The sequence below is a fragment of the Liolophura sinensis genome, chromosome 9, assembly GCF_032854445.1.
Source record: "Liolophura sinensis isolate JHLJ2023 chromosome 9, CUHK_Ljap_v2, whole genome shotgun sequence".
Lineage (NCBI taxonomy): Eukaryota > Metazoa > Mollusca > Polyplacophora > Chitonida > Chitonidae > Liolophura > Liolophura sinensis.
Genome location: NC_088303.1, coordinates 25,886,654 through 25,909,776, shown reverse-complemented (window position 1 = coordinate 25,909,776; position 23,123 = coordinate 25,886,654). Strand labels below are relative to the sequence as shown.

General features: G+C 37.9%; 1 protein-coding gene across 1 annotated transcript in view; it reads left to right on the top strand.

The window, feature by feature from the left end:
- The window catches only part of LOC135475041 (histone-lysine N-methyltransferase PRDM16-like), a 97,895-nt gene that overhangs the window by 37,301 nt on the left and 37,471 nt on the right, over positions 1–23,123 (top strand). Inside the window, exon 2 of the mRNA XM_064754776.1 lies at positions 6,302–6,648. Coding sequence (XP_064610846.1) covers positions 6,302–6,648 — 347 coding nt within the window. The remainder of the gene's footprint in view (positions 1–6,301; positions 6,649–23,123) is intronic.

The following is a 23,123-nucleotide window of genomic DNA, read 5'->3' as shown; positions in this document are numbered from 1 at the left end:
GTAATGGTCTCTTAGTTTTTGCACCTTTTGAGGATTTGGAAAAAGCTGTCGCCTTAGACAACTACATGTAAGTTAATATGTTATAGAAAAGAAATGAAAATATTTGAAACACCCTGAAAACCAGACCACTTACCAATTGTGCTGATTGTCTCGTTATGTCACACATATCAGTAGGATGTTTATGGTACAAGGTAGAATTCCTCGATTGAGCCAATAGAAGGCAAGCTGACATCATACATGCGGATCTCACACTGTCCTAATTTAGGACCAGAGAGTTTCAAAAGAAAGATTTCTCATTAAAGTGTAGAGTAAAAGTGATCCATTTATCACATGAGAATTAAGTAACATTGAGGTTGTGCTGAAGTCTTTGGGGGCAGAGATAAGCTTGCAACATAATGACATGACACCGTTGTCTTGTCGCTGAGTAGAAAGCAGGGAAATTTAAAAGCGCGATGTGAAGAGATTATAATGTGTGTAATGAATGACGATGGTTGCCTCCCTGATAGCGTCTGGGTCGAATGTCTGCGGTGTTGTGCTCAGCTAACTGAAATATCTGGTCTTTGAAGAATGATTTTCACCACTTAAGAGCTTACCTGTGTAAAGTATGTCATTTTTCTTTGATGTTTAACATTATCTGCTTAACTATGGCAGCTGTGTTAAGCTGTCGTATAGTGAACTTAAAAAAAAGACAGGTAGAGAAGATCTGACAGGATATTCATACATTCTAACCAGCTGATGTCCTGTTTAAAAGAATTTGATCCTGACTTTAAGAGCTCTTAATGTCGGATATTAAGATACTTGAAGATATTCATTCAGCCATAAGTATGTGTTATACCCTTGATAACCAAACAAACTAACTATCTTTTTTTATTCAGCGAACAGAAATGGTATACATGATTTGTAAGTAAGCATTTATGCAAATTTTTACATACAAATAAACTGCATTTTGTGAAGAAATCCTTAAGAAAAGGATATTATATATATGATTATAGAAATAGTTTTGACATCGACAAAAACTTGATGTCTGCGAACCTTGAAGTGCCTGTAGTGTAGACATATACTAGTGTGTCTGCTTCAGGTGTCAGGTTTTCTGTCAATCAGCCGAGTGACCCATCACCTGTCATTTTGCCTGGCTTTGATAGGTGTTGTGAAGAGCTGGGGTATAATTTGATAGGCTCAGGTGTAGTGGCTGGACTAAAGACTTGGTGGCCTTAGCTAACACAGGTAAGGCTTCTACCTTTGGAAACAGGTGTGTTTGCCAAGGTTTGTGGCAACTGTAAATAAATAGTCTTGGGTGATCTAGCTGCCTGCCTTCAGACTTCAACCAAGTAAGACTGTTGACTAGAAGGAACCACACATTGTCCTTCTCAGAGGAGCCAGGTAACCAGCTACATGCTCAGAAGCATAGCAAGAAATTTACAGTTATAAGGTGTAATGGTCGAGGTGAGTGCTGGAAGCCTTTGAATGATCACTTGTTTAGAAATTTAATATATGTGTTTAACAATTTTACCAGCCATCTCCTGGTAATAAAATTGTATCAAAACCTGTATAGTTGTACTAGTCTCTGGCTACAAGTATACTGTACTCACATGATTTAATTCAGAGGGTACTAAATGAATAAGAAAATTAACAAGTAATATTTTCAGTTGTAAAGTTAGTAAAATAGGTTAATAATTGTGGTACCTGGATGTTAAAGAACATTTACTTCACTCTTTCAAAAAGGAGAGTTTAAAATTAAATACTGCAAATGATGCTGTAGGAATAAACATGAAATGTTTTATTGAGGGAGTTTCAATTGTTCGATAAATCCAATACCGATAGGTTTTATATTTGAGTCATCAGAGCGTTATTGCACTTCCCACATAAGGTGTACATCTATATCTGAAGTGTAGGTTTGAACCTGGGAACATCATGAGCTATGCTGTAATTTATCGTATCTTACACGTAGCCGATAATTAAAAATGAATTCTGGATTTTTTTCCCACTTTAAATTATGCCGCAGGAGCTTAGTTTTATTGATGAATTGTTGAGGATATTTAGTTGACTGATCAACAAATTTGCTTCCTTTGATGACACAACCTGAGCCGTCCCCGTGTCGGATATTGCGATGAAACTCATTAAGTATGTTTCATCGTCAGGGTTCTGGGGAAGGACAGTTGTATTAACTGAACTGTTCATTTTTTTAGCTGAGTTCATGTCAATGAGGAAAAACAACATAGCTTTGTGTGATCAGTTCTGGCAGGTAAACGGAACAGCTTGTTGGAAATGAATATAAACTTCAAGCCCTAAGGAGTTGGCTGTTTAAACTGATCTCTGTTTTTAAAATAATCTTTTGACATAAGCCCAGAACTTAAAAATACAAACATCACTAATGTTAAAAAAAAAAATGTTGAGATTTGAACCTTTGTAATTAAGTTGTCGTGTTAATTATGATCTGCATTCACCTCTATGTATTGTTTAACATAATTTCTTCAGTAAACTCTTATACCTTTGAATTAGTTCTTGGGCTATTATCTTCTTGTAAATCTAAAACAAGGCCGTACATGTGGCTGAAATTAAATTGAAAGCGTAGCTTAGATGATTTGCCCTGTTTAGATGCATGAACATCAATTCAACATATCACACATGTCAGTTGACTTATTTCACACGGAAAGGTTACCTTTCTTTAGAAAACAGAGTTTTTCTCAATACGCCTGGCACGCGCCTAGCTCTTATGCTGGCGTCTGGCTCGTCTGGATGTGTGATTACCATTGCTTTAAAGATCGACATAAATCATTGCTCTCTGCTTTAGAAATAGCTCAGGCGGCATACAGTTGAAAATGATTTTCATGCTTATCATTCGTGGATGACCATTCTGGGATTTTAAATGGAGGCTGTAAGGTATACAATGTGTCTGACAATATTTAAGCTCTGTCAGTGTGATAAAGCACAGCATAAGGGTACCATCCTTGTATTTTAAGACCTCCAAAAAGATGGCCATAAAACCATAAGATGATTGGATATATAACTTCATGAATCTGTATTCATTTTTATCAATTCAGGCAGAAACATTCATTCAAAAATATGCTTAGATGTATCAAAGATCATTTGAGAATACCAGGTGAAACGTTTGATCATTGGTTACTACATACGGCAAAGAACAGATCTTGTTTCAGCTTGACTGTATATAAAGGACCAGTGGATGTGCCTGATGGGACACCCAAGTGTAGATGTGCATGCAGCCTCTGGGGTCAAGGGTAGAGCCAGGCTAAGAGCTCACCTTAATGCCCACCCTAATGCCCCCAGACTAGCAGGTGGTTCCCATGATATACCTCATTGTTTAAGCAGAAGAGCTGAGAGGATAAAAAAGGGGGTGGTTCTGAATATTGCACTGTGAGATGAATGTGGCACGCGACAATCTCGGGTGTCAATTGAGCGACGCGATCTTCCTGGCACAATAGGTAGCCACGCGCCAATGGCCCTCCGAGGACCTTAACAGACGCCCGTCTCCCAATAGGGCAGCCATTATGGGTGAGATAATGCATAGACGACTTGGGTTTCCAGTGAATAATAACAAAAAATAGATGTGAATAAAATGAAACCAGCTTGAGGTGAACAAGAAAACAGCAGCTTTGTGGACTTGAGAGCTTGCCTGGGTAACTACAGGCCATTGCTGGCCGAATGTGTAGTCATGATTGTCATGTGATACAAGTACATTGTAGCTTAGCCAATCAGACAATGCCAGATACCTGTATTAACTGGTACATGTACATGTAGTGTGATCCACCTCTGTTCCCCTACCACTAGGAATCCAGGCCAGTGTATAGCATGTGTGCTGTAGCTATTTTACGGGTGCAAAGATAGTATTTCTTCATTGAATTCAATAAGTGCTTCTCGTTGAAGGAGGTATGAATTCAGTTTTTACCTGCTAACAGGTGTGTGTGTATGAATCATGTACCATGCAAGAAAAAAAAACATGTTCATTTTCCTGTTTTTTTGGAAAATTTTTGTTTATTTTTTTGTCATTTTATAGCTTTTGTCCTTTTTTTTTTAAAGAAATTAAATTATTTGAGATTTAGAATATTGACGTTTCCGTGGTATTTGTGAGGATGGATGGGCAGGGAAGAGGGGGAAATGGGGAGGGGGGTGTGATCAGGGGGTTGGGACTGGAGAGGTATTTTTCGCCCAAATCAAAGTATGAATAATTATGATATTTTACACAGAATATATCCTTTGCCGAGCAGCGTTTAGGTACCTAGCCTAACACGACTGATATGACTGAAGTTAACGCTTGTCCAAACTATGCATGTGTTCTGTCAAGCCTTTTTCCCTCGGAAAAAATGGAGAGAGCATAGTGAAGTGGTTTGAACCGGTGGGACTTCAGGAGTGGCATCCATTAAAGCTAAACAGCTCTTCAGTTAATGTTAGATGTTCATCTTAACCAGTGATATCGAGTTTTCGGAGGCACTCGTATAGAAATTGACCAAGAGTTCCTCGGCTGACCTCTCGTCTTGTAATCGACCAGTCAGCTGTGAAATGGCCATCTCACTTTTCATCTTTCACAGTTACACCCAGCGATTGTTTTCGATCTCTCTTGAGATGCGCAGTTTGCCTCGAGTAGCCATCAGATGACAGAGACTGCTGCCTGAGTTGTTCGTGCGGAAAAATTGTATCTTACGTCTTTTCATCAAGGGCGATGTCAGAGTCATCGTTGATGTCTCTTTGACAGAGGGGCTGTCACTTTAAAATGTGATAGTGTCTATTGACAGACTTAACCAGGCGGGTGAAGCTGTGTTGCTTTATCTCTTTTCACAATCAATGATATGTCCTTTCCATTGAATCATCCTTAATTAGCATTGATCAATTGATTGCTTATTGATTAGAGTCTGCCATTATCTCCTATTATCTATTGTGTTGACAGTAATTGATCTATACAAAACCTCCAGCTAGTTATGCTGGCGAATTAAGTGCGTGGAACTGACAGCTGTATTGTTGTCTTATTTCTCCAATGTTGTTATGTTGTCATAGAAAATACAGCCTTTCAGTTCATCTTAACTGCGTAAACTTAGATCTAACAAATGTCAATTTTACCTGTCAGTGCCTTCATACAATTTGAAATTGCAAATTGCTGGGCAGTGGAAAGGGAGCAATAGGCATATAGAAGCATTTTTGGAAGCTGGAAAAGCTCCAGTTACTATCTGTGCGATGAGACATGTACATACCAATGAGATTGAGGTGGGGTGGGGTGAGGTAGGTGTGGGGTGGCTCTCTGTGGCTGTTTTATTGTTTAGCTTCACAGCATTTCGCCTCTACTTGTACCTCGTCCCTGAATGTCGAATCGATTCAGTTTAATGTGGAATAAAACAGAATAAAAATTCATAATTATGATTTTATGCTCTTTCGACATAAGTAAATTTTGGAAGGATTTTTATGTTATCAGTTGTCATTTGTCAATTCAAGTTTTAGAATGTGTACCATGTTTTCACTTTACCTGTCATTAATGTATGTACCTGCATATAAATGTATGCAGGTAGGCAATTTCCTGAGCATCGCTTCCTTTGCCAAAGTGTAAACACACCTGTGCCATTCAGAGAAGGATATAAGTGTAGTGATGTTTTCATATAGATATCTTAAACAGCAGAACATCTGTTGTACTTGTCTTTTGTTAACTCCCATGTCCTGTAGACAAGATCAAATATCATTTATCTTGGGTGAGTGGAAGCCGACATCTACCTTTGTGCATAGAGATGACTGTCGCGTGGCACAGCTTCTTTCACTACTATTCAGCACTTCACTCATCCCACTAAAATTTGAACTTCTTTGTTGTCAAATTCAGGTCAAATGTAAAAGGCCTTTTCAGGGAATCTCCCTTTTTGCCCTGTGGAGGCCTCATGTGCGTGCCCAATTCTGGCTCTCTCTATTGTGGCCTGAAAAGCTCTCCCTGCAAAGGTGCAGTTCAAAATGACGAGCCTCTGGTGCTGTATTTTTTCTGTGGGCTTTGTTAAAGAAATGGACAGGTGCAAATCTAGCATGTTTATATTTGTTGAAATTTTGCTTTGGTGCTCTCATTTTCTGTTTTGTGGTATTGTTGCTTTAATGGCTTCAGAATACCTAATTTTTTATGTAAATTCTTGTTTTGACCGTTAAAAATTTTGACGTTTCAAAATCATGAAAATGGACACCCTAAAATTCCATTGCTGAATTTAATTTAGTTATTCTTCCCTGGAGTACGGCGTAAAACACCAATCAAATCAACAAATCAAATTTCTCCCTGGATTAATTTTGCAATTCTTGATTTTTCTGTGGTTTTGTCATGTTGCAGACGAGCCAGATGAAGGCATTGTAGAGGAAGTCGGAGAGGGAAAGCAGGAGGGTTCACAGTGTCCCACCTCACTCGCCTGTCAGGACAATCAAGTTGAGGAAGCAAGCCAGCCGGAACACTCCACTTTGAGTGAAAGACGGAACGACACTCAAATGAACATGAAGGGAGAGTCTCTTGGCATTAGCGCAGACTGCGCCGGGCTACCTGACGAACTGGAGTTCCAGCCCTCTGAGAACCGCCCCGCAGCCAGGGTGCGTACCAAGACCGCCATTCCATTTGGCAAAATTTACGGTCCGTTTAAAGGCATCCTGAAGCCGACTGTGGAAAGCCAAGAATCAGCCTGGGAGGTAAGATGGCTTCTGTTTCTACTCTGGATTTTCATTTCGTTTCTCGTCTTGATGTCGAACCTTATGTTCTGTTTTCTTGAACACGTCTTCATTTCAGATTTAAAGTTTGTCTATTAATGTAGCCACCCATGCTGCTGTTATGTTTTGTTTAATGATTGGCATGTTCAGGTCAACATGTTTGTAATATAAGTTGCAATATCTTCCTAATGCAGATTTTGTGACAGTCAGGTACATGTGCAGATGTCATATGTGAATTTCCTATACATATACATTTACATTTATTGCATTTTGTATTTAGATCCTTGAAAGATAATTGTTGTATTTTAAGTACTAAAATGTTGTTAAGTTGGATGTTAAGTTGGTATATTCCTTAGATTCATATACGTGATTTGCATGATTCAGAACTTCTATGAGGTAGCATTTGCAAACCAGACTGGAAAATACTCCCAAAAACATCTATAGGCCACTTATGTCTGATCAAGCACTGAGCTAGTCCTTAAAAATATATTACTACAGCAAAATGGTTCGATTGAGATTTGTTTGTGTGAAGTTTGACGCCTTCAGAGTCCATACCTGTCTTGTTCATTTGGGTCGAGTGCAAGTTGTTAGGCTGTTGGTGAAATTCAGACTGCCATTGTTAAAATGTCCATCTCGTAAACATTTCCCATCGTAAATTGTCATGTAAAACAAATTAGTGAAATTTGCTACAAATTGGGACAGTGTTTGTTTAGGGCAAACAAAAGGGCGCCAAAAGATTCACTGTCTTGAACAAGTTTTGCTGAAACGACAGGTGAGTGTTTGGGTAGGAGAGTATGGCCTTGAGATATGTTGTTGTTCATTTGTTTTACATAAACATTCTTAAATAACTACACAGTTGTTGAACTGCATGGTTAGAAAAAGGAGAAATCTGAAGAAGTAATGAATTGTTAGAGTCCTATTCTGGTAGAAGGATTCTGTCATGTTTTTTGTTTCATTTGGCATGCCAATAGTTTTTTTTTTCTCCAGTGACGTACATGAATGTAGGTACTAGTACATGAATGTGGCCTCTTGCACAAAACTATCGTGGGCTAAGGTGATAGTAACTACCATAACACCATGTTCTAACATGTCACCATGGTACCTACAATCAACTTTAATAGACTATTATCACTTTGTGCAAGCAGCCTCTGGTAGTGCTGTATATAATAGCTGTTGCTGACATCAACTGTGGAGGCATGTACCTGAGCCTCAGTCAGTCAGTCAGTCAGTCAGTCAACCGATTGATTAGTTTAGCTATTCTGACATGTGTAAGCAGCTTCGACTGGTTACTGTGAGTCAAGGACCCCAGCATTACTAGGTGTCTTGCTGAAGATATGTAGGTGTATTTATGTGCTCCCTGTAGGTGGACTCTGAGTTCAGTGTGTTGTAGAAGCATGTGAGGAGAATCTCACAAGTGTGGCTTATACATGCAAAACTACTCTAGTTCCCCAAATCTAAATAAAAAAGGGCTCAAAAAAAAAAATAAAAAGGACATAGGGAGGAACCATAGATGTAGGTCAGTGGGTCGTTTGTTGTCAATTTTTTTTTTCACATAGAATTTGTTGATAGATTTTAAGATTTGGTGTAAGTCTGGTCTATATAATGAAAACAATTGTGCTTCAAACTACCCTAGGTAACCTAAACTTTCGTCCACAAAAGTGTATTTTTAGAGGTAAAAAAAGGTTAGTTTCGGTACTGAAACTTACAGTTTCCAGGAGCATATCATTCCATGTTCTAAGCAAGCCTCATAATTTCTCCAAACTCAATAAAACGATCAGAATTAGGAAAAATGGGCAAGTTAGTCATGGATGAAACTTGTTTAGGGTATATATAATATCCGTGTGACTCGAAATATGCTTAGATGTCTCTATACATCTATCCGACCTGGATATCCAACAAGACTATGCCATGCATTGCATTGTTAGTACAAATATCCTAAACTCGTTTACTTGTCTTTGTCTACTGTATTGGTAATAAGTAAAAGATGTGAATATTTGGGAGACAGATATAACCATTGCCGGTAGAAAATGTTGTAATTCTGTGCTAGAGATAAACAAAAGAGTTCCACCCACTGTACAGACATTTAAATGTTAGGCAAGAGGGGAAAACAACCTGACACCTAGGAAAATAACGGTAGGAAAATTTACAAAGCTATCTTATTTCTATGTCAAATTTGTCTCTGATTTGTGGGGGAAGCTGTTTGTAATCAGCAGCAAGAGTTGACAATCCCTAACGCCACCAGGGGGCGTAATATGATCCATGTTTGTGTTTTAGCGGAGGCACCCCACATGATGTTTTGTTTGAGCACAGCAAGGCGTGTGCCAAAGCTCATCGAGACATATTGAGACAAGATTCGAATTCCTCCCAGAACCTGCCGCAGCAAAACACATGTGACTTTAAGGACAGTGAAACTGTACATTATCCTCCACAGTCGTTTGGCGTGGAGTTGACATGGTTTTTACTTTGATATCGGGGACAAGGTTTCTTTTTTTTGGTTTGATTCCTGTAGCACTTTTTTGGCCATTTTCATTTTTTTTTCTTGTACTTCTTCAGGGTGAATTCCAGCGAACTAAAGAGTAGAAGCTGCCAAGGAAATATTTATTTTAGTGACAGCATTCCTTGTTATGTGTTTTCCTTTCTAGCATATACATTGGAATGTCCACTGAAATCATTAAAGAGCTTACTGCCACAGAAGCCCACTTCAGCTTCACCAGCCTGTTTGAGGTCCTGCATTTCTATTGATATCAACAGACTGAGGAATTAAGCAGAAGTTGGGCATGTAAACAAACATTTGAATCATACAGCATGCCTGTAATATAACACTTGTAGTCAGACATGTAGACAAATCTGTCAGAAGGGTACGTCTTTAGAACTTACAACATGATCATTACAATTTTATTTACTTGTAAAGTAGTCAAATTAATCAGTTATTTGTTATTTGCTGTATTATAAAATAAGATCATTGCACATATTATTATTTTTCTGTTCAAGATAAATGCAATTGAAGTGTTATGAAACAGAAGTGATTCTGAACGTGTCATGTGCATGGAAACATAGTAAGTTTTGAATCACAATGTGTTTAAACCTTATCATATTAAGAAACTAAAAAGAATTTTCCTTAACAGGTCACTTTTTCTAGAAATGAAGATCTTAAGTACTTTTGTCTGTATGGCTTTTTGCTCTGTGATTGGATGTGTGCTTTTTGATAATACTACATATAGTTGAGATGAGGTCTTGTCGTACTCAATTTGGTAACAAAGTCAAACCTACTGAATACTCAGGTCCGTAAAAAATTAGCACATTTATGGTAGAAGATTGAGTCACAGTTGTTTTCACCTTAAGTGGGATAGGGGTTTAATAGATAGATTACTGATTGACTCCAGAACTCACCTAATGAAAGTTTGAGGACATCTGAGGCAATCAATTACAGCGTGTTGTTCATTTCGGAGGACAGGTGGGCTGACCCGTCACTGTCTACATGAGGGGTTTCCTTAGGAGAGTTTGTCAACCACCTGTGCTGGGAAACCCACAAGGGTGATTAAAGGGGATGTACCCAATAATCGCCCATTATCTTGACAGTTTGGATAAAAATGGTGATAGCATTGATAAAACTTCACTTGTTGTCAGGCAGTCTGCAAGTGTTTGGTGTGGTTTTCTTTCTACCAAACGCTGAGGTTATAGGAAACGGGTTGGGGGGAAATTTGTATATTTAGTTGACTTAAACAAACATCGTATCTAATGGTGCTCAAATACACAACAAACTTAAAATTGTCTACTTCTATCAAAAAAAAAAAGAAAGAAAAACATTCACATGATAATCAATCCCCCATACCCAGGGTATCCCTCTAGATACCCAGGATAGGTACCAGTTGAGCAAATATTAGATACATGTATATTTATAGAGGTGAAATATCACTGCCATTACGTTTGTGATTTATAGCAGGAAAATTAAGTGGTATTAGATTTTCTTTGATCTCTGTCTAGGTTTGTCAGATTGGATTCATCTCATAGTGTCTTTCTTCCATTTTCAGTGTGTTCTCTCTTCTTAGAGCAGAATTTATTAAGGACACTAAGTTTTTGTGATTTCATTGGAGTATGTGACTGTTTGAAATTCTTGAACCTTTTATCAGATTGAAGGGAGTGACATTTTCGATAGAAGTTCTTAAGGATGAACTAGAAAATGTGTACTGCGAGTTTTTGATTTGAAAGTGATATCCTGAGTGTTGAGTGGGGTTCGTCTTTAATATTGACGGTATATCTGACAGTTTTTAATCACAGCAGGTCAGGCTGAAATACTCCGCGCACCTTTCAAACACAACAAGATTAATCACAAGTTTGAACTCAAAGCAACAGCGCTTCTACCCCCGGGAAATGATTTACGACTTCTTCATAATAAAAAATATCTTATCTCTAGCAAAAGGAGAGGATCACTTAATGAAGTCATGTGAAGGCTTTCCTTTGGGAGAGTTTAAGAGTTTTATGGTGTTGTTGTGGTTGTGTGAAGGATAAATAGATGGCTTTGCCAGCTCATATTGATTTGGAGCTTGTACGTCCCACAAGACAGAAACACAGGACACAAACGAAGATCTATCTATTTTTGAGTGCTTCTTAATGATGACAAAGCTCGGACACTTGATTGGTATAAATGATGTCAGAATATTTGACATTTTATGCTACCAGAGTGTTAATTACAAATGTTGCTTGTGAATACTTGACTTTTTGGGGCTTCAGGAACTTAGCAATGAAGATGTCATTGAACTTCGTAGAAGATAGGATTCATGAATTCATGTTTATTAATTGTGTTTTGGCAAATATGCAAATTTTAGATGATCCTGTTGTGGTGGGATTTGCAGAAATGAATTTGACATCTGGTCTGATTAATCTGTCTGATAAATTCAAATACTGTAGGCAGGGGGTTAGTTTTTTTCTTATGGACATCCTGACAACCTTGGTGTCTTCCATCTAAATCCTGTTTTCAGCTGTAAATTTTATGGCAACTAGAATAAGTTTTATCCATGGATAGAAATAAAAAAACGTGCAAATTGGTCAGATGTATCACCCAAAGAGATTGATATGTTTTGACATAATCGGTATTGACTATGCTAAAACAAATTTGGGCATCCCTAATTATGTCTGACTGACCAGCAGCTACTACTAGTAGCGAATACTTTTGAATTAAAATGTAAACGTGTCTTTTTTTATTTTTTATTTTGTACTTCTTTGCTTGAGAAGACCATCTGGATACCTGGATACAAATACACTTAGAGATGTATAGCTAAGATCATGTGAGCCTCACTTGCAGCTCTCTCATCTGTTTCTCTGTGGCAGGATCAGTTCCCCAGAGACACGGGCTACTCCCAAGTAGCTGCTTCATTACCTTCCTGTCAGTAATGTCCATGTAATGGCCATTTGGAGCACAGCCAGACATGACAGACAGATAAATGTTTTGCAGTGCTCAGGCTGCTATGTGTTTGCAGTGATTCTCCAACAAACTGTCTTTTCAAAACTTTACTGCCATGTGTCTCTCTAATTTCACTGCCTGGTTTTTTGTTGCAAGTTGTGGATTTCGACACATCTGGAAAAGTCACTTATAATATATTTAAATGTTCTCTAGTGAAGCACTGAGTCTTGACCACAGGGTGATGTTATTTTCCATTTCTGTTTTTGGACCATTGCAAATTCTTTTCCTGTATAAAATGGAGTTGATGGGATATTGGATATATATATGCAAATTTGGATAGTTTTATACCTTAAACAGCCTGTCTGGTGCTTGATGCAGTGGGATGCATAGTGGTTATGAATTGAAGTTGGAAAAAAATTTCTGTATTTCACTTAAAGTTTAGTATTTTCCATTTGACAGATTTTGCTTGCTTTTGATGGATTGATCCAGCTTATAGGGCCCCTTAAAAGTTTTCTTTGTGAAGTTTGATTAATTTCTGATCAGAAAAACTTATGCGTTGATATCAAAAGTATGATTGTAAGGCCTTAATGTGCTTCAGAAATGTGAAGAAGCTAGAGAGAATTTCCTTGTAAACAGAAAATCCTTGGGGTGTAGAACAGACCTCGAGCTTCTTCTGTTGGTCGTAGGACTGTTGTCCTGTGGGGTAAACAATTGCTAGTGATTGGCTTTTGTGGGGGTCACTGAAAACATGTGGGGTTTGTCTGGACAAACAACCACATGCTAAGGTTTTCCCCCCACAGCAGAGGCACAAAAATAAGGACTTAAGGAATGATAATTGCACATTTATATCTGAGAATATTTTTTTGACCCCTTCTGCTCTGATTTGGAGGGGTTGTATGTCCTGTTTTTCCTACTCAGTGCTGATGGGGCATGTACTCACATTCTCTGGAGCTGTGAGGATGAAATAAAACCAAGTGACAGGGGGGATGTTTAGAGCATGGTGTAACAACATGCTTTCCAGTTAGTTAGGAGACTGGAATGTGATGAGGGGACCCACACAGACAGAGCCCCTGGGGCCCGCAGGCTAACCTCAGGTGCCCCCTGTCTTGTAGCCTTATGTCATTTCTCCTCAGGAATGCTGTAGGCCTGCACTATAATAGGTCAAAAACAGCAAACCTCTGCCATGTCTTCACTTCCCAAACTCTTCACTTTTCCTCACATGTATCTCCACCTGTTTTTATGGTTATTGAAAGATTTATAAAATAGTCTTTTCTTGATTCATCTCCTAGTTTGTACTTAAAAAGCTGTGATTGCTAACATAAGTAAGGGTGGGTGACATTGTAAATATGTTGAAAGTTTGTTATCAACACCTCTTTGCAATAAAATTGATTGATGACCAATCAAAATAAATAAATAATAAAAAAATAAGAAGGGTTATACTTTGAGGAAATGACACCACTGAGACATAGAAATGATATAGATGGCTCGCTCAGTTTTGCGTTTCTTGAAGTTGTGATTTTGGTTGACTCAGGATATATGTATATGTGGTAGGGAAATATACAGCACAAGTGGTTTTCACTTTTTATTAGGATATGTATGGTAGGTAGAAATCAAAGCCTCATAAAGTAGACTATAGCAAAAGTTGGGGAGTAATATTTCACACCTAGTAGTTGCAAGTCTGCCTTGGTTAAGTCAATTGTAGTATAGAGAACTAACTGTAAAAGAGTGGTGGAAGCAAGTTGTGTGGGGATCGGGTGTTTTGGTGGGGGGTGGGAGGTGTTTTCAGGGTATGTCCAGGGTAAGGTGCCCAGTATTCTCCTTTCTCTCTCTGTCTGACACCATGGATGTGAAGTTTGTGTGTCCACACTTACTCCTCCTTTGTTTGTCTCCCGCTTATTCTCCACTTCTCTAAAGTACCGTAAAGTTGTGTGAAAATGAATCTGTTTTTTTATGTTTACAGTTACCAGAACAAATTACAAACATTTCAGAGAATTTGAACTCAGAAAATGACTCCTAATTTGCTTCTATTTAAGCATTTACATGAACAGTTAGAATCAAATCATAACTGAGGTATACTGACGAGGTCGTGTTTCACCAGTTATGGGTGACCATTAACAATTTATCACACTGTCATTGCTGTTCTGGTTTTAATATTTATGCTGAAAGACATTCTGTTATATTCACACATGTGAAAGGGGCAAATGAAGTCAGACGGATGGAAATTATATTCACACATGTGAAAGGGGCAAATGAAGTCAGATGGATGGATATTATATTCATACATGTGAAAGGGGCAAATGAAGTCAGACGGATGGAAATTTCTTGATTATACTGGTCATGATGCAGATAGGATTTTTTTAAGTATTACTCGTTTAAAGCATTAATTTAATACATTTATTTATTTAAAAAATTCAGTATTGTGACAATCACTTTACCACTGGTAGATGCTTTGTTTATGTGCCTCGATGTATTTACATTTTGTCTGCATTTTATTCAATACTAAGCATGATAGAGGAGTGATTATGTAGCAAGTTACAGTCATCTTGTCCCCGAGTCTTTTCTGTGTTTGTTTTTTTCCTCTGGCTGATATACAATTTGGCCATCAAGCTGGTGGGCTGCAGACAATACATTCTGTGTGTTAACTTCCTCTCTCAAGTGGTTACCCCCTTGAGGTAAATGTGGTGATATAAGCAGCCATACACACAAGCAAAACTTCTGTCTTTTTAAGGACTTTTGATTAGGAAAATTGGCTTTCTTTTAGAATCTTGTAAATTATCATACCATCAAGCATTGTTTCAGAAATATATGAATGTGCTATTAGCTACAGTTTTCAGTGGTATCTCTGTAGATAGGGACTTTTTTATTGCCCGTAAAAGGCACATTACTGTAATCCTACTTTATACCCAGTGAACTGTGAGAATCGCCACCCTCTAAAATATAAATCTATCTAATGTCCCCACATTATGCTGTACATGCTTTCACAACTCTGATCCTACAAGATTTCAGTAGTGATGTGAATGTTCATGGTGTCTTATTTCGGGGTTCTCTACTTGTGTAGTACAACCCTGTAAAGATTTGTTGTCTCTGCTTGTTTCTGCTGTCATCTGGGATACTGCCTTAGTGACCAGTGTTAAAATCTTCATATAAGCATGAAGAATTTTTTAAAGGCAGAGAAATTATCTTACACACTTTTTAAAAAACTTATTCATCCTTCATCTGCTTGTACATGTATGTAGTAATTGACAAGTAATACAATAAGACTGGCATTGTATTTTGGGAGTAAATTAGGTAAATTTCTTTTTAAAAATTAAACATTTTTAAAATTCTAATTTTAAGGAGACTTTATCAGAGCCATTTGAATTAGGTTTCTTGTCCTAATAAGCATTTGAAAGTAGGCAGTATCAATGAGTTTAATGTATGGATGAACATTTCTTTAAATTTTGATTTTGACTTATTTTCTCTTCCCCCTCCTCTTTTTCAGTGGTGGTGATAATTATAGTATTAAATGTAAAGCCACCAGCAGATTAGTCAGAATTTCTCTTTTAAAATTACTACCATGAATTAGACTGGCATTGTATTTTGGGAGTAAATTAGGTAAATTTCTTTTTAAAAATTAAACATTTTTAAAATTCTAATTTTAAGGAGACTTTATCAGACTTTATCTCTTAAAACTGAATTCTGACTTGCTTTGTTGCATTTTCCAGTTTCAAGTTTCAAAAATGTTTATTCAGTTTTCAGTGCATTAATTTTGCATGTTTTATAATCAGATTTTAGCTTGACTGGCCTTGTGTAATCTGGTGTGCATATGCCATGACACTTGGCTGCCAGTGGAACACAAAGTGCCAGTCTGCGTGCAGTGCTTGCTTCTCTCCCCCTTCACGGTTTTGCGGTTAGAGGAATAAAGAAGTCATTATCAACGTGTTAGCTGACATGGGCCATAATGGCAGTTCACAGGCCTCTCTTAATTGATGGAAAGCTATCAATTAGCTAAATTGATTAACAGATTTTAACAATTAGGGAACAATTGCTAAAGAATCTAAGCGTTGTTATAATAGCTAAAAGGGAACCACATTGGACACAGCGAATAAAATCAGTCAGCGTTCCTTGTGCAATTTGATCTGATGCTTTGAGAGCAGTGGAGAAAACAGCTAGGGTTCAAGCAGTCTCATTTATTTGCTGATTTAATGTGATGTTAAACTTTTAGGCCTGTATGCATCAACATAGATTATGTTTGGGTTTAAATTGGGATATACTAAACTCTACTTAAGCTGCAATTAGAATACATGTCATCTCAATTTTTTCTTCACCAACCCTTTTAGGTTCATAACTAATCTTGAGATTATCTCTTTAACTCTTTAAGCTGAGCTTCAAATCTGCAAACCTGAACAGTGATCAGATAATTCCATTGCTGACTTATGTCATTGGTATTTAACTTAAGGATGACTTTGTCATATATCTGAATGATCATGTGGATTGGAATAGCGAATTTTCCCGTGTATAGCATCAGAATATCTCTATACAGTATATTGGTTTGTAAAGGAAAGCTCAACCAAAATTTCTCTTAACTGGAAAAATAATTTGCTTGAAAATCATAAATCTATGACTGAAAACAAACGTGATGACGGTTAGCCAATGGTATAGAAAGAATGCGTCTGGCACGAGTTGTCTAAAGGGACGTATGCCAATTAGAAACCCAGTGGAAAAATGCAAGAGTAAAGGCAAAGAGAGAAAATGCCACCGAAAAAAAGGCAAGGGACACCAAACAGGATGAGATATGATGAGTAGTGGATAGGCATTTCTTCATACAAAACAATTTCTTCACTGATCCACTGTCAGCTAATGCCCCTGGATAACCCATTTGATGATGACGGAAATGGGTCATCCATGATTAGAACTCGACCGGCAGGAATGTAAGTAAGTTGTACATGTAACAACTGTGTCAAATAAGGCTTTATTCCCCACCCCTTAAAAGACCATAATATGTATTCTTTCTCCAATCAGTTCAAATCCAGCTCATGTTGATTTGTCTTTGACCTCACCTACACATGACAGAAAACACCTTTCATGCCTGGCTTTTATTTGTCTAATACTGACCGCATTCAAACAGAAGTGAAGAATATGATTTTGAAAGTCCATCTTCCTCATCAGAAACTATAACAGCCAACTGCTCATCTCAAAGTTAAACCTACCCCAGAGGAAGTATAAATGTTCACGCTCTTCAAGCTCTAACTTGAACTAATCGAGGTTGGTGCATCACAAATTACTTTTTTATCTCAAGACAAATTTAAACCGAGTGACAGCCTAAGCCGTGTTCATGCATACGGGCCTTAATGCTGATTAACCAGATTTTCTCCTTTAAAACAAAACTTAGGTCATACTCATAGTTAACCTCAGAAAAATTAGCATATAATAAGAAAAATAAGACTACTTGCAAAATTTGAAGTTATGGTGTGTATCTCTTATTAGAGGGGTGAAAAAGACTCATACTTGTGCTATGTTTGATTGACAAATGATTTATGAAAACATTAATGCATTTTTTATTGCAGATTACTAACTTTCAAATGCTTCCATGTAAGTAATTTAGCCGTTGACATATTTTATTGATCAAACAGTTTGTGCAGTTTGTTAGGTCCTGGTTAATCAGCTATATTTACAAATTAGAAGTGCAGTAAGGCTTCTTCTTTAAAAGTTTATGTTCGAACAAACATGAAAAAATGAAGCATTTCTGTGATTTCAGAAAAATATGTTCAAATTTAAGATGAATTGAATCAACTTGTATTTGTTTTAAATTTCTAAAGCCAGAATCTGTTCATATTTACTTTGTTATGTGGTGAATTAAATATGTAAAATTTTACTGTGATATGCTTTTCAGAACCAGTGTTGAAAATAACTGTATGCATATTGCTCTTTTGAAGATATAATTATATGTTGAGTACATTTACACCCAACAACACTTGATACAGCCTGGTTAATTTAACAGAACTTGGGTTTATCTGAATCTACTTGTCCTCTCATTGTTCTCTTGAAATCCGCCTTCCATTATTCCAGGAAGATTATACTGAAGCTGTTGACCCTAAGTTGTGGAGTGGGTCAGTGAAGCCGTATCAGTACATGTTGTGTTGTAACAGGACAGATCAGAAATGACCAGGCTTACAGGATAGGAAGTGTTGGTTCAGACTGATAACAAGCGACATTTGTGGGTGAGATGCACACACCTCTTCTCTGAATGATAACCACTTAACTAGCTAGGCACACCAAACTTTAGTGCTTTGCTAAGGTTTAAAGTACACACTATCCCCACTTCCCCCATCCTCCCATTAAATGAACTGCGTAATAGTTAATAAGTAATTGTATTTTAGAATACTAAAATATATGAATGCATAAAGTTTTTAACATGTATAGCTTTTGAATTAGACTAGTGGATGGCCTGAAAAAAGAGCAAATTTTTGGTAATAGACGTTTCTCAAAAGTGCAGGTTAGCCTTTTCATTCTCCAAGCACCTGTACCAATCTTTCAATTATGTTTATCAGGTGTATGTCCCTTAAACCCCAGAATGTATGAATATACACAAGATCAAAGTCTGTGCCTTCATTTCGAGTCAGATGGCCACCCTCAATTCCACTCCCTCCCCTCCCATGACATGACATTGACCTTTGTACCAGGAATTCCATATAGATCAGATACAAGGGCTTTCTCCAGTTTCAGGATTTTAGGCTTGCGCAGGAAACTGTGTCCTGTGTATCAGGCCTGGGCATTTAGCGAATATTACCCTCTGTTCATGCACGTCAGATTAACACTATGACTGACTAATTCACTTTTAAGTACTGCCGAAGTCAAGCTAGAACGTCATGGTTTGTGCGAAGTGTTGACGACAGCTTGGCAAATTTTCATGAAAATCATTCCACAGGAAGTTTTTTAGTTAGAATTGAACATGACATGGAAAAGTTATGTGATCTCTCTCTGATAGCATCCATCAGTTTTTAATTTCACAAGTCTGTAACAGTTTGATGATGTTGTTTTCACCAGTTTGACTCTTTTATGTCTTCTATTGAATTAATTTATTGAGCAAGACACTTTCATAGTTTAAAAGAAAGATAGGAATCCACTTTTTTTCTGGGGTCCGTCGGTGCATTTACAGGTTGTGTTTATACTGGTATACTTTAAGGGCACTTTTATTGACCAGCTACTCACAGCAAAGGTCGAAGTCGAGGAGATCTCTATCTTTGCATCACCTAAAGCTGCTTGTTAAACTGTTTGATGTAACTTTGCTTCATCATTGTAGCAAGATGGCCTATATAGCTATCATATCCTTCAATGTTGTTCTGTGTAGGTATCTGGTAATGTCTCATTGGCAGCTTTTAACTTTCTGGACAACCTCAGGAGCACAACCAGTTTTCAACTCAATAACATATAAGTTTTTTAACTATAATTTTAACTATTGAGATGATTTCTCAACTATGACAATGATATTCTGAAGAAAAAATCTTTAGCAGGTCATCCACTTGAAATTCTGTCATGTGGTTGCTTATGTCACATTCAAAGGAAGCATGTAAAGTATCTTTATTGTCAGGATTTGTTTTATTTTAAAATCAAAATTATTTTGTGAATTATGGTTGGGACTGTTTGGGTGGCTGGCTGTTTGAGTGGGGGGATGGGATTGTTGTGTGGCAGAGGAAGTTTTGAAGATTTGAACTAACATAAAATATACCTTTGTTAGAGTTGATATTGTTGAGAAGTTGAGAACTATTTACTTGCCGTATCCCTCTGCGAACGTGATGGCCATCAGGAGAACGGTGGCTCAATTGTTTTCTGTCTTCTGTATTGGTGTCCTTGTTGTGCTGAGAAAACGATCGGCCCATGCTCATCGTTTTTAAGTCTGTTTGTCCATGATACCCTCTGACTGTCTCAAATTACTGTCATGTCCGCCTGTGAATCTGACAAATTGGCTTTAGGAGATAATCTCTGCTGATGCGGAATAAGAGGGCATGTGATGAGCCGAGGTGTCCATGATTAAAGGGAAGCATCTTAACAAGAATCCAAAGAGATGAATCAGTAGTAATCAAACTGACAATTTCGCTCTCCCTTCCAGAGGAGAAACACGAAGAGTTTCGATTTTAATTGATTCCTTTAAAGTAAGAGCGGGTCAATGGAGCTGATGTTCATGTCATGGCCCAGTCAAAGGTGTCGAATAAAATGCCCGATTGTTAATAGAAATTGTCAGCTCATTTCTTGTCCCAGATTTTTTTAGTCAATTTCGCTACAAGCCTGCCATCGCAGCATTGCTGGCGCGTGGCTGACGGGGAAATCATAGGGTCGTGTCGACTGTCAGTGTGGTGTCAGCGAATGGATCAGACGGATTGACCAAGACTACTCTCAAATAGGATCCCGATGCCAATTTTGCTGTGCGTTGGCTCGCAGATCCTCCAGTTTATCAGTGACATCGTTGATGAGTCAATATACAGGCTTCGGCTTAACACTGGGGTCTTCAGTGTCAGGCATTAGCCGTCTGTTGTCACTTAGGCCGCAGAGATGCCAAATTATTGTCACAATTAAGCGAGTATCGTGGAATTAAAAATGGCCCGGAGCGGGTTTGGTCAGTATCCCTGACACTTTGATAGCGAGGACAAGAATATGATTAGCGTTAGTTGCGAACAGCAAGCGCCAAACGTAGCCATGAACGCGTCAAAATTGATCCTCTTTATGATAGAGCACCAGATAGAAGAACGCCTCCCAAAATGCACAAGTGCTCTGCAAAGAGCGAGAAGGTGCTATGAAATGCCAAAGGCATATGTTACCAGAGGCTGCCCTCAAATTTTGACTTCCGTGTAAAGTGGTTTGGTCCAGAGTAATTGGGCTCAGACCTGACCCCTGTGTAGAGTTGAAGTGATGTGGACATTAGGAGGGTACCTACTCATGTCAGACGTACACCGCTTCAGTCTCACTTCTAAGACATCGTCACGGTAACGAGTGTACTATGTTGAGATATAGAGAGGTGGTGTCCGAAATGCTCTTTCCCACCAAGTGTGGGACAGTTCACCAACTGGAGACGGACCTAAAAGCTTATGAGTGCATATTGCTGTTGTTGACTTAACATCGGTGGACTGATGATTACACTTAAATTTTTTTTTTTTTTTTTTTTTTTTACGGATTCAAGCAAAGAAACTTCTCTAACCTTTGATCATGAAATTATAAGTTTCGAATAAGCAAATGTAAATAAGCAATATGCAGACTACTTGTCCCATTGTGAATGTCAGGTAAGGTACTGCTAAATAGCATATCAAAAAAAGTTCATGAGTCTCTAAAAACATGCACTGTTCAGATTATTCCTGAAGTTTTGGACACCCAGTGAAGATGTTGCGACGTCCAGCCAGCAGCTCTTTTGGATAACCAAGAATTCCATAACAAACTTGATGATGTGAAAGATCAATCAATGACAGAAGTACTAGAAGTTACAACTATTTTTTTATAGCCAAATTACTAGTACTAGTATAATTCCCTGATTTTAACAATTATTGATAAGTGCAGATGATTTTGGTAAAAATGATAGAAAATTAAAAAATGTCCTCAGTGGGTGTTTAAACACTGTGACAGCCTTGAATGTCATTGTATTCGCATGCCGTATCACTTATGGTGATGTATTCCTTTAATGTTGTACATGTTGGTGTGGGAATGTCTTAGATAAGGAACAAAGAAGTTTGTTAAGAAACCAAAAGTTGCCTGTCCATTGTCATTTCTATTGTTCAGTGTTCACTTAAGAGTGTAGACAATATAGCATTTTGATTATTATTGATTTGTCTTTTCTAAAAAGAATGAAGCACTGCTCTGAAATATCAGATGCAAGTCAAAACAGGTTATCCGTTAGGCAATTCCAATATTTTAGACCTGTATTTTTTACCTGTGTTGTCATGTTTCAGAACATCAGGAAGCAGTTAAAGCCACTTGGATTTCCTGACATACATACCTGAGATATCAGATGTGTACTCTTAATTATGTCCTGCAATGTAGGACTGTGCTAGATGGTCCTGGAGAAAGGATTGATTTAAGTTTGCAGCTTAAATCCTGAAGCCTCTTTTAAATTTGAGTTCTTTTTCTGGATCATATTAAGCAAAAAACTACATGTCAAGATTCTGTCATTGGATGTGTATTTCCTAGAAAGCTCTGGGGTGAAAAACAACTCAAAAGTATGTAAATTAGTAGGAAGCTTTTTGGCATAAGGTTTGTACACTTTGATAATGTAGTGTTATTATTTATCTAATTAGGCCATATCATTGGTTAGGATTCAGTCATGCTCACTGAGATGAAAAGTTTGTATTGATTCTCTTTGATTTACATGCGTTTCCCTATTGACTGTGCTAATTTATAGGTTTTTCCACGCATTCTTGTCATTGGCATATTATCATTGACAGCTCATTTTCTCTAGTCTTTTCCCACTGATGCCCTTTTTAAAGTGTGAAGTACGCCTGAAGGTACTGGCATTTTTCTCTGTCCATATTTGGCTTAGGGCTTTTGATGCGGCTGGAATAGCTTGTATTAAGGTAATTTTGTCTAAATTTTGGACATAATGGAATTATTGAAGATGAATGGCTAAGTGGAAAGCTACTGACGCGCGTTGTCCGGCATCCATTTAGACTGACGACTGCATAATACTCTATGGCCACATTAGATGGGCCTGATTGGCGTTTGTGACCTGTTCCGTTGTCTAATCCTGCCACCAGGTGGCAGTTCATTTGCATAACTGCCGCAAGAGCTTTCTAACGCCTTTTACCTGCTTCCCTGTTGTCCGTTAATTAATTTGCAAACGTGGCGTGTTATTAGAAAAATCCTGTTCGGTTAATACCTGTCTATTGAGATTTTTATTGATGGCTCATCACCCTGACAAAGGGAATCCTTGAGGGGCCCTGCATAGCATTGTTACTGATCAATTGAGGATGGCTATTGCCTATAAACAGTGAATGTCATCAGGCAGGAGCTGTACATAGGCTGACGCCTTAATTGACCAAGTATTGAAGACAGGTGAAGTGGGGGTGAGAGGAGTTATGGAAGGAGAGTAGGGATT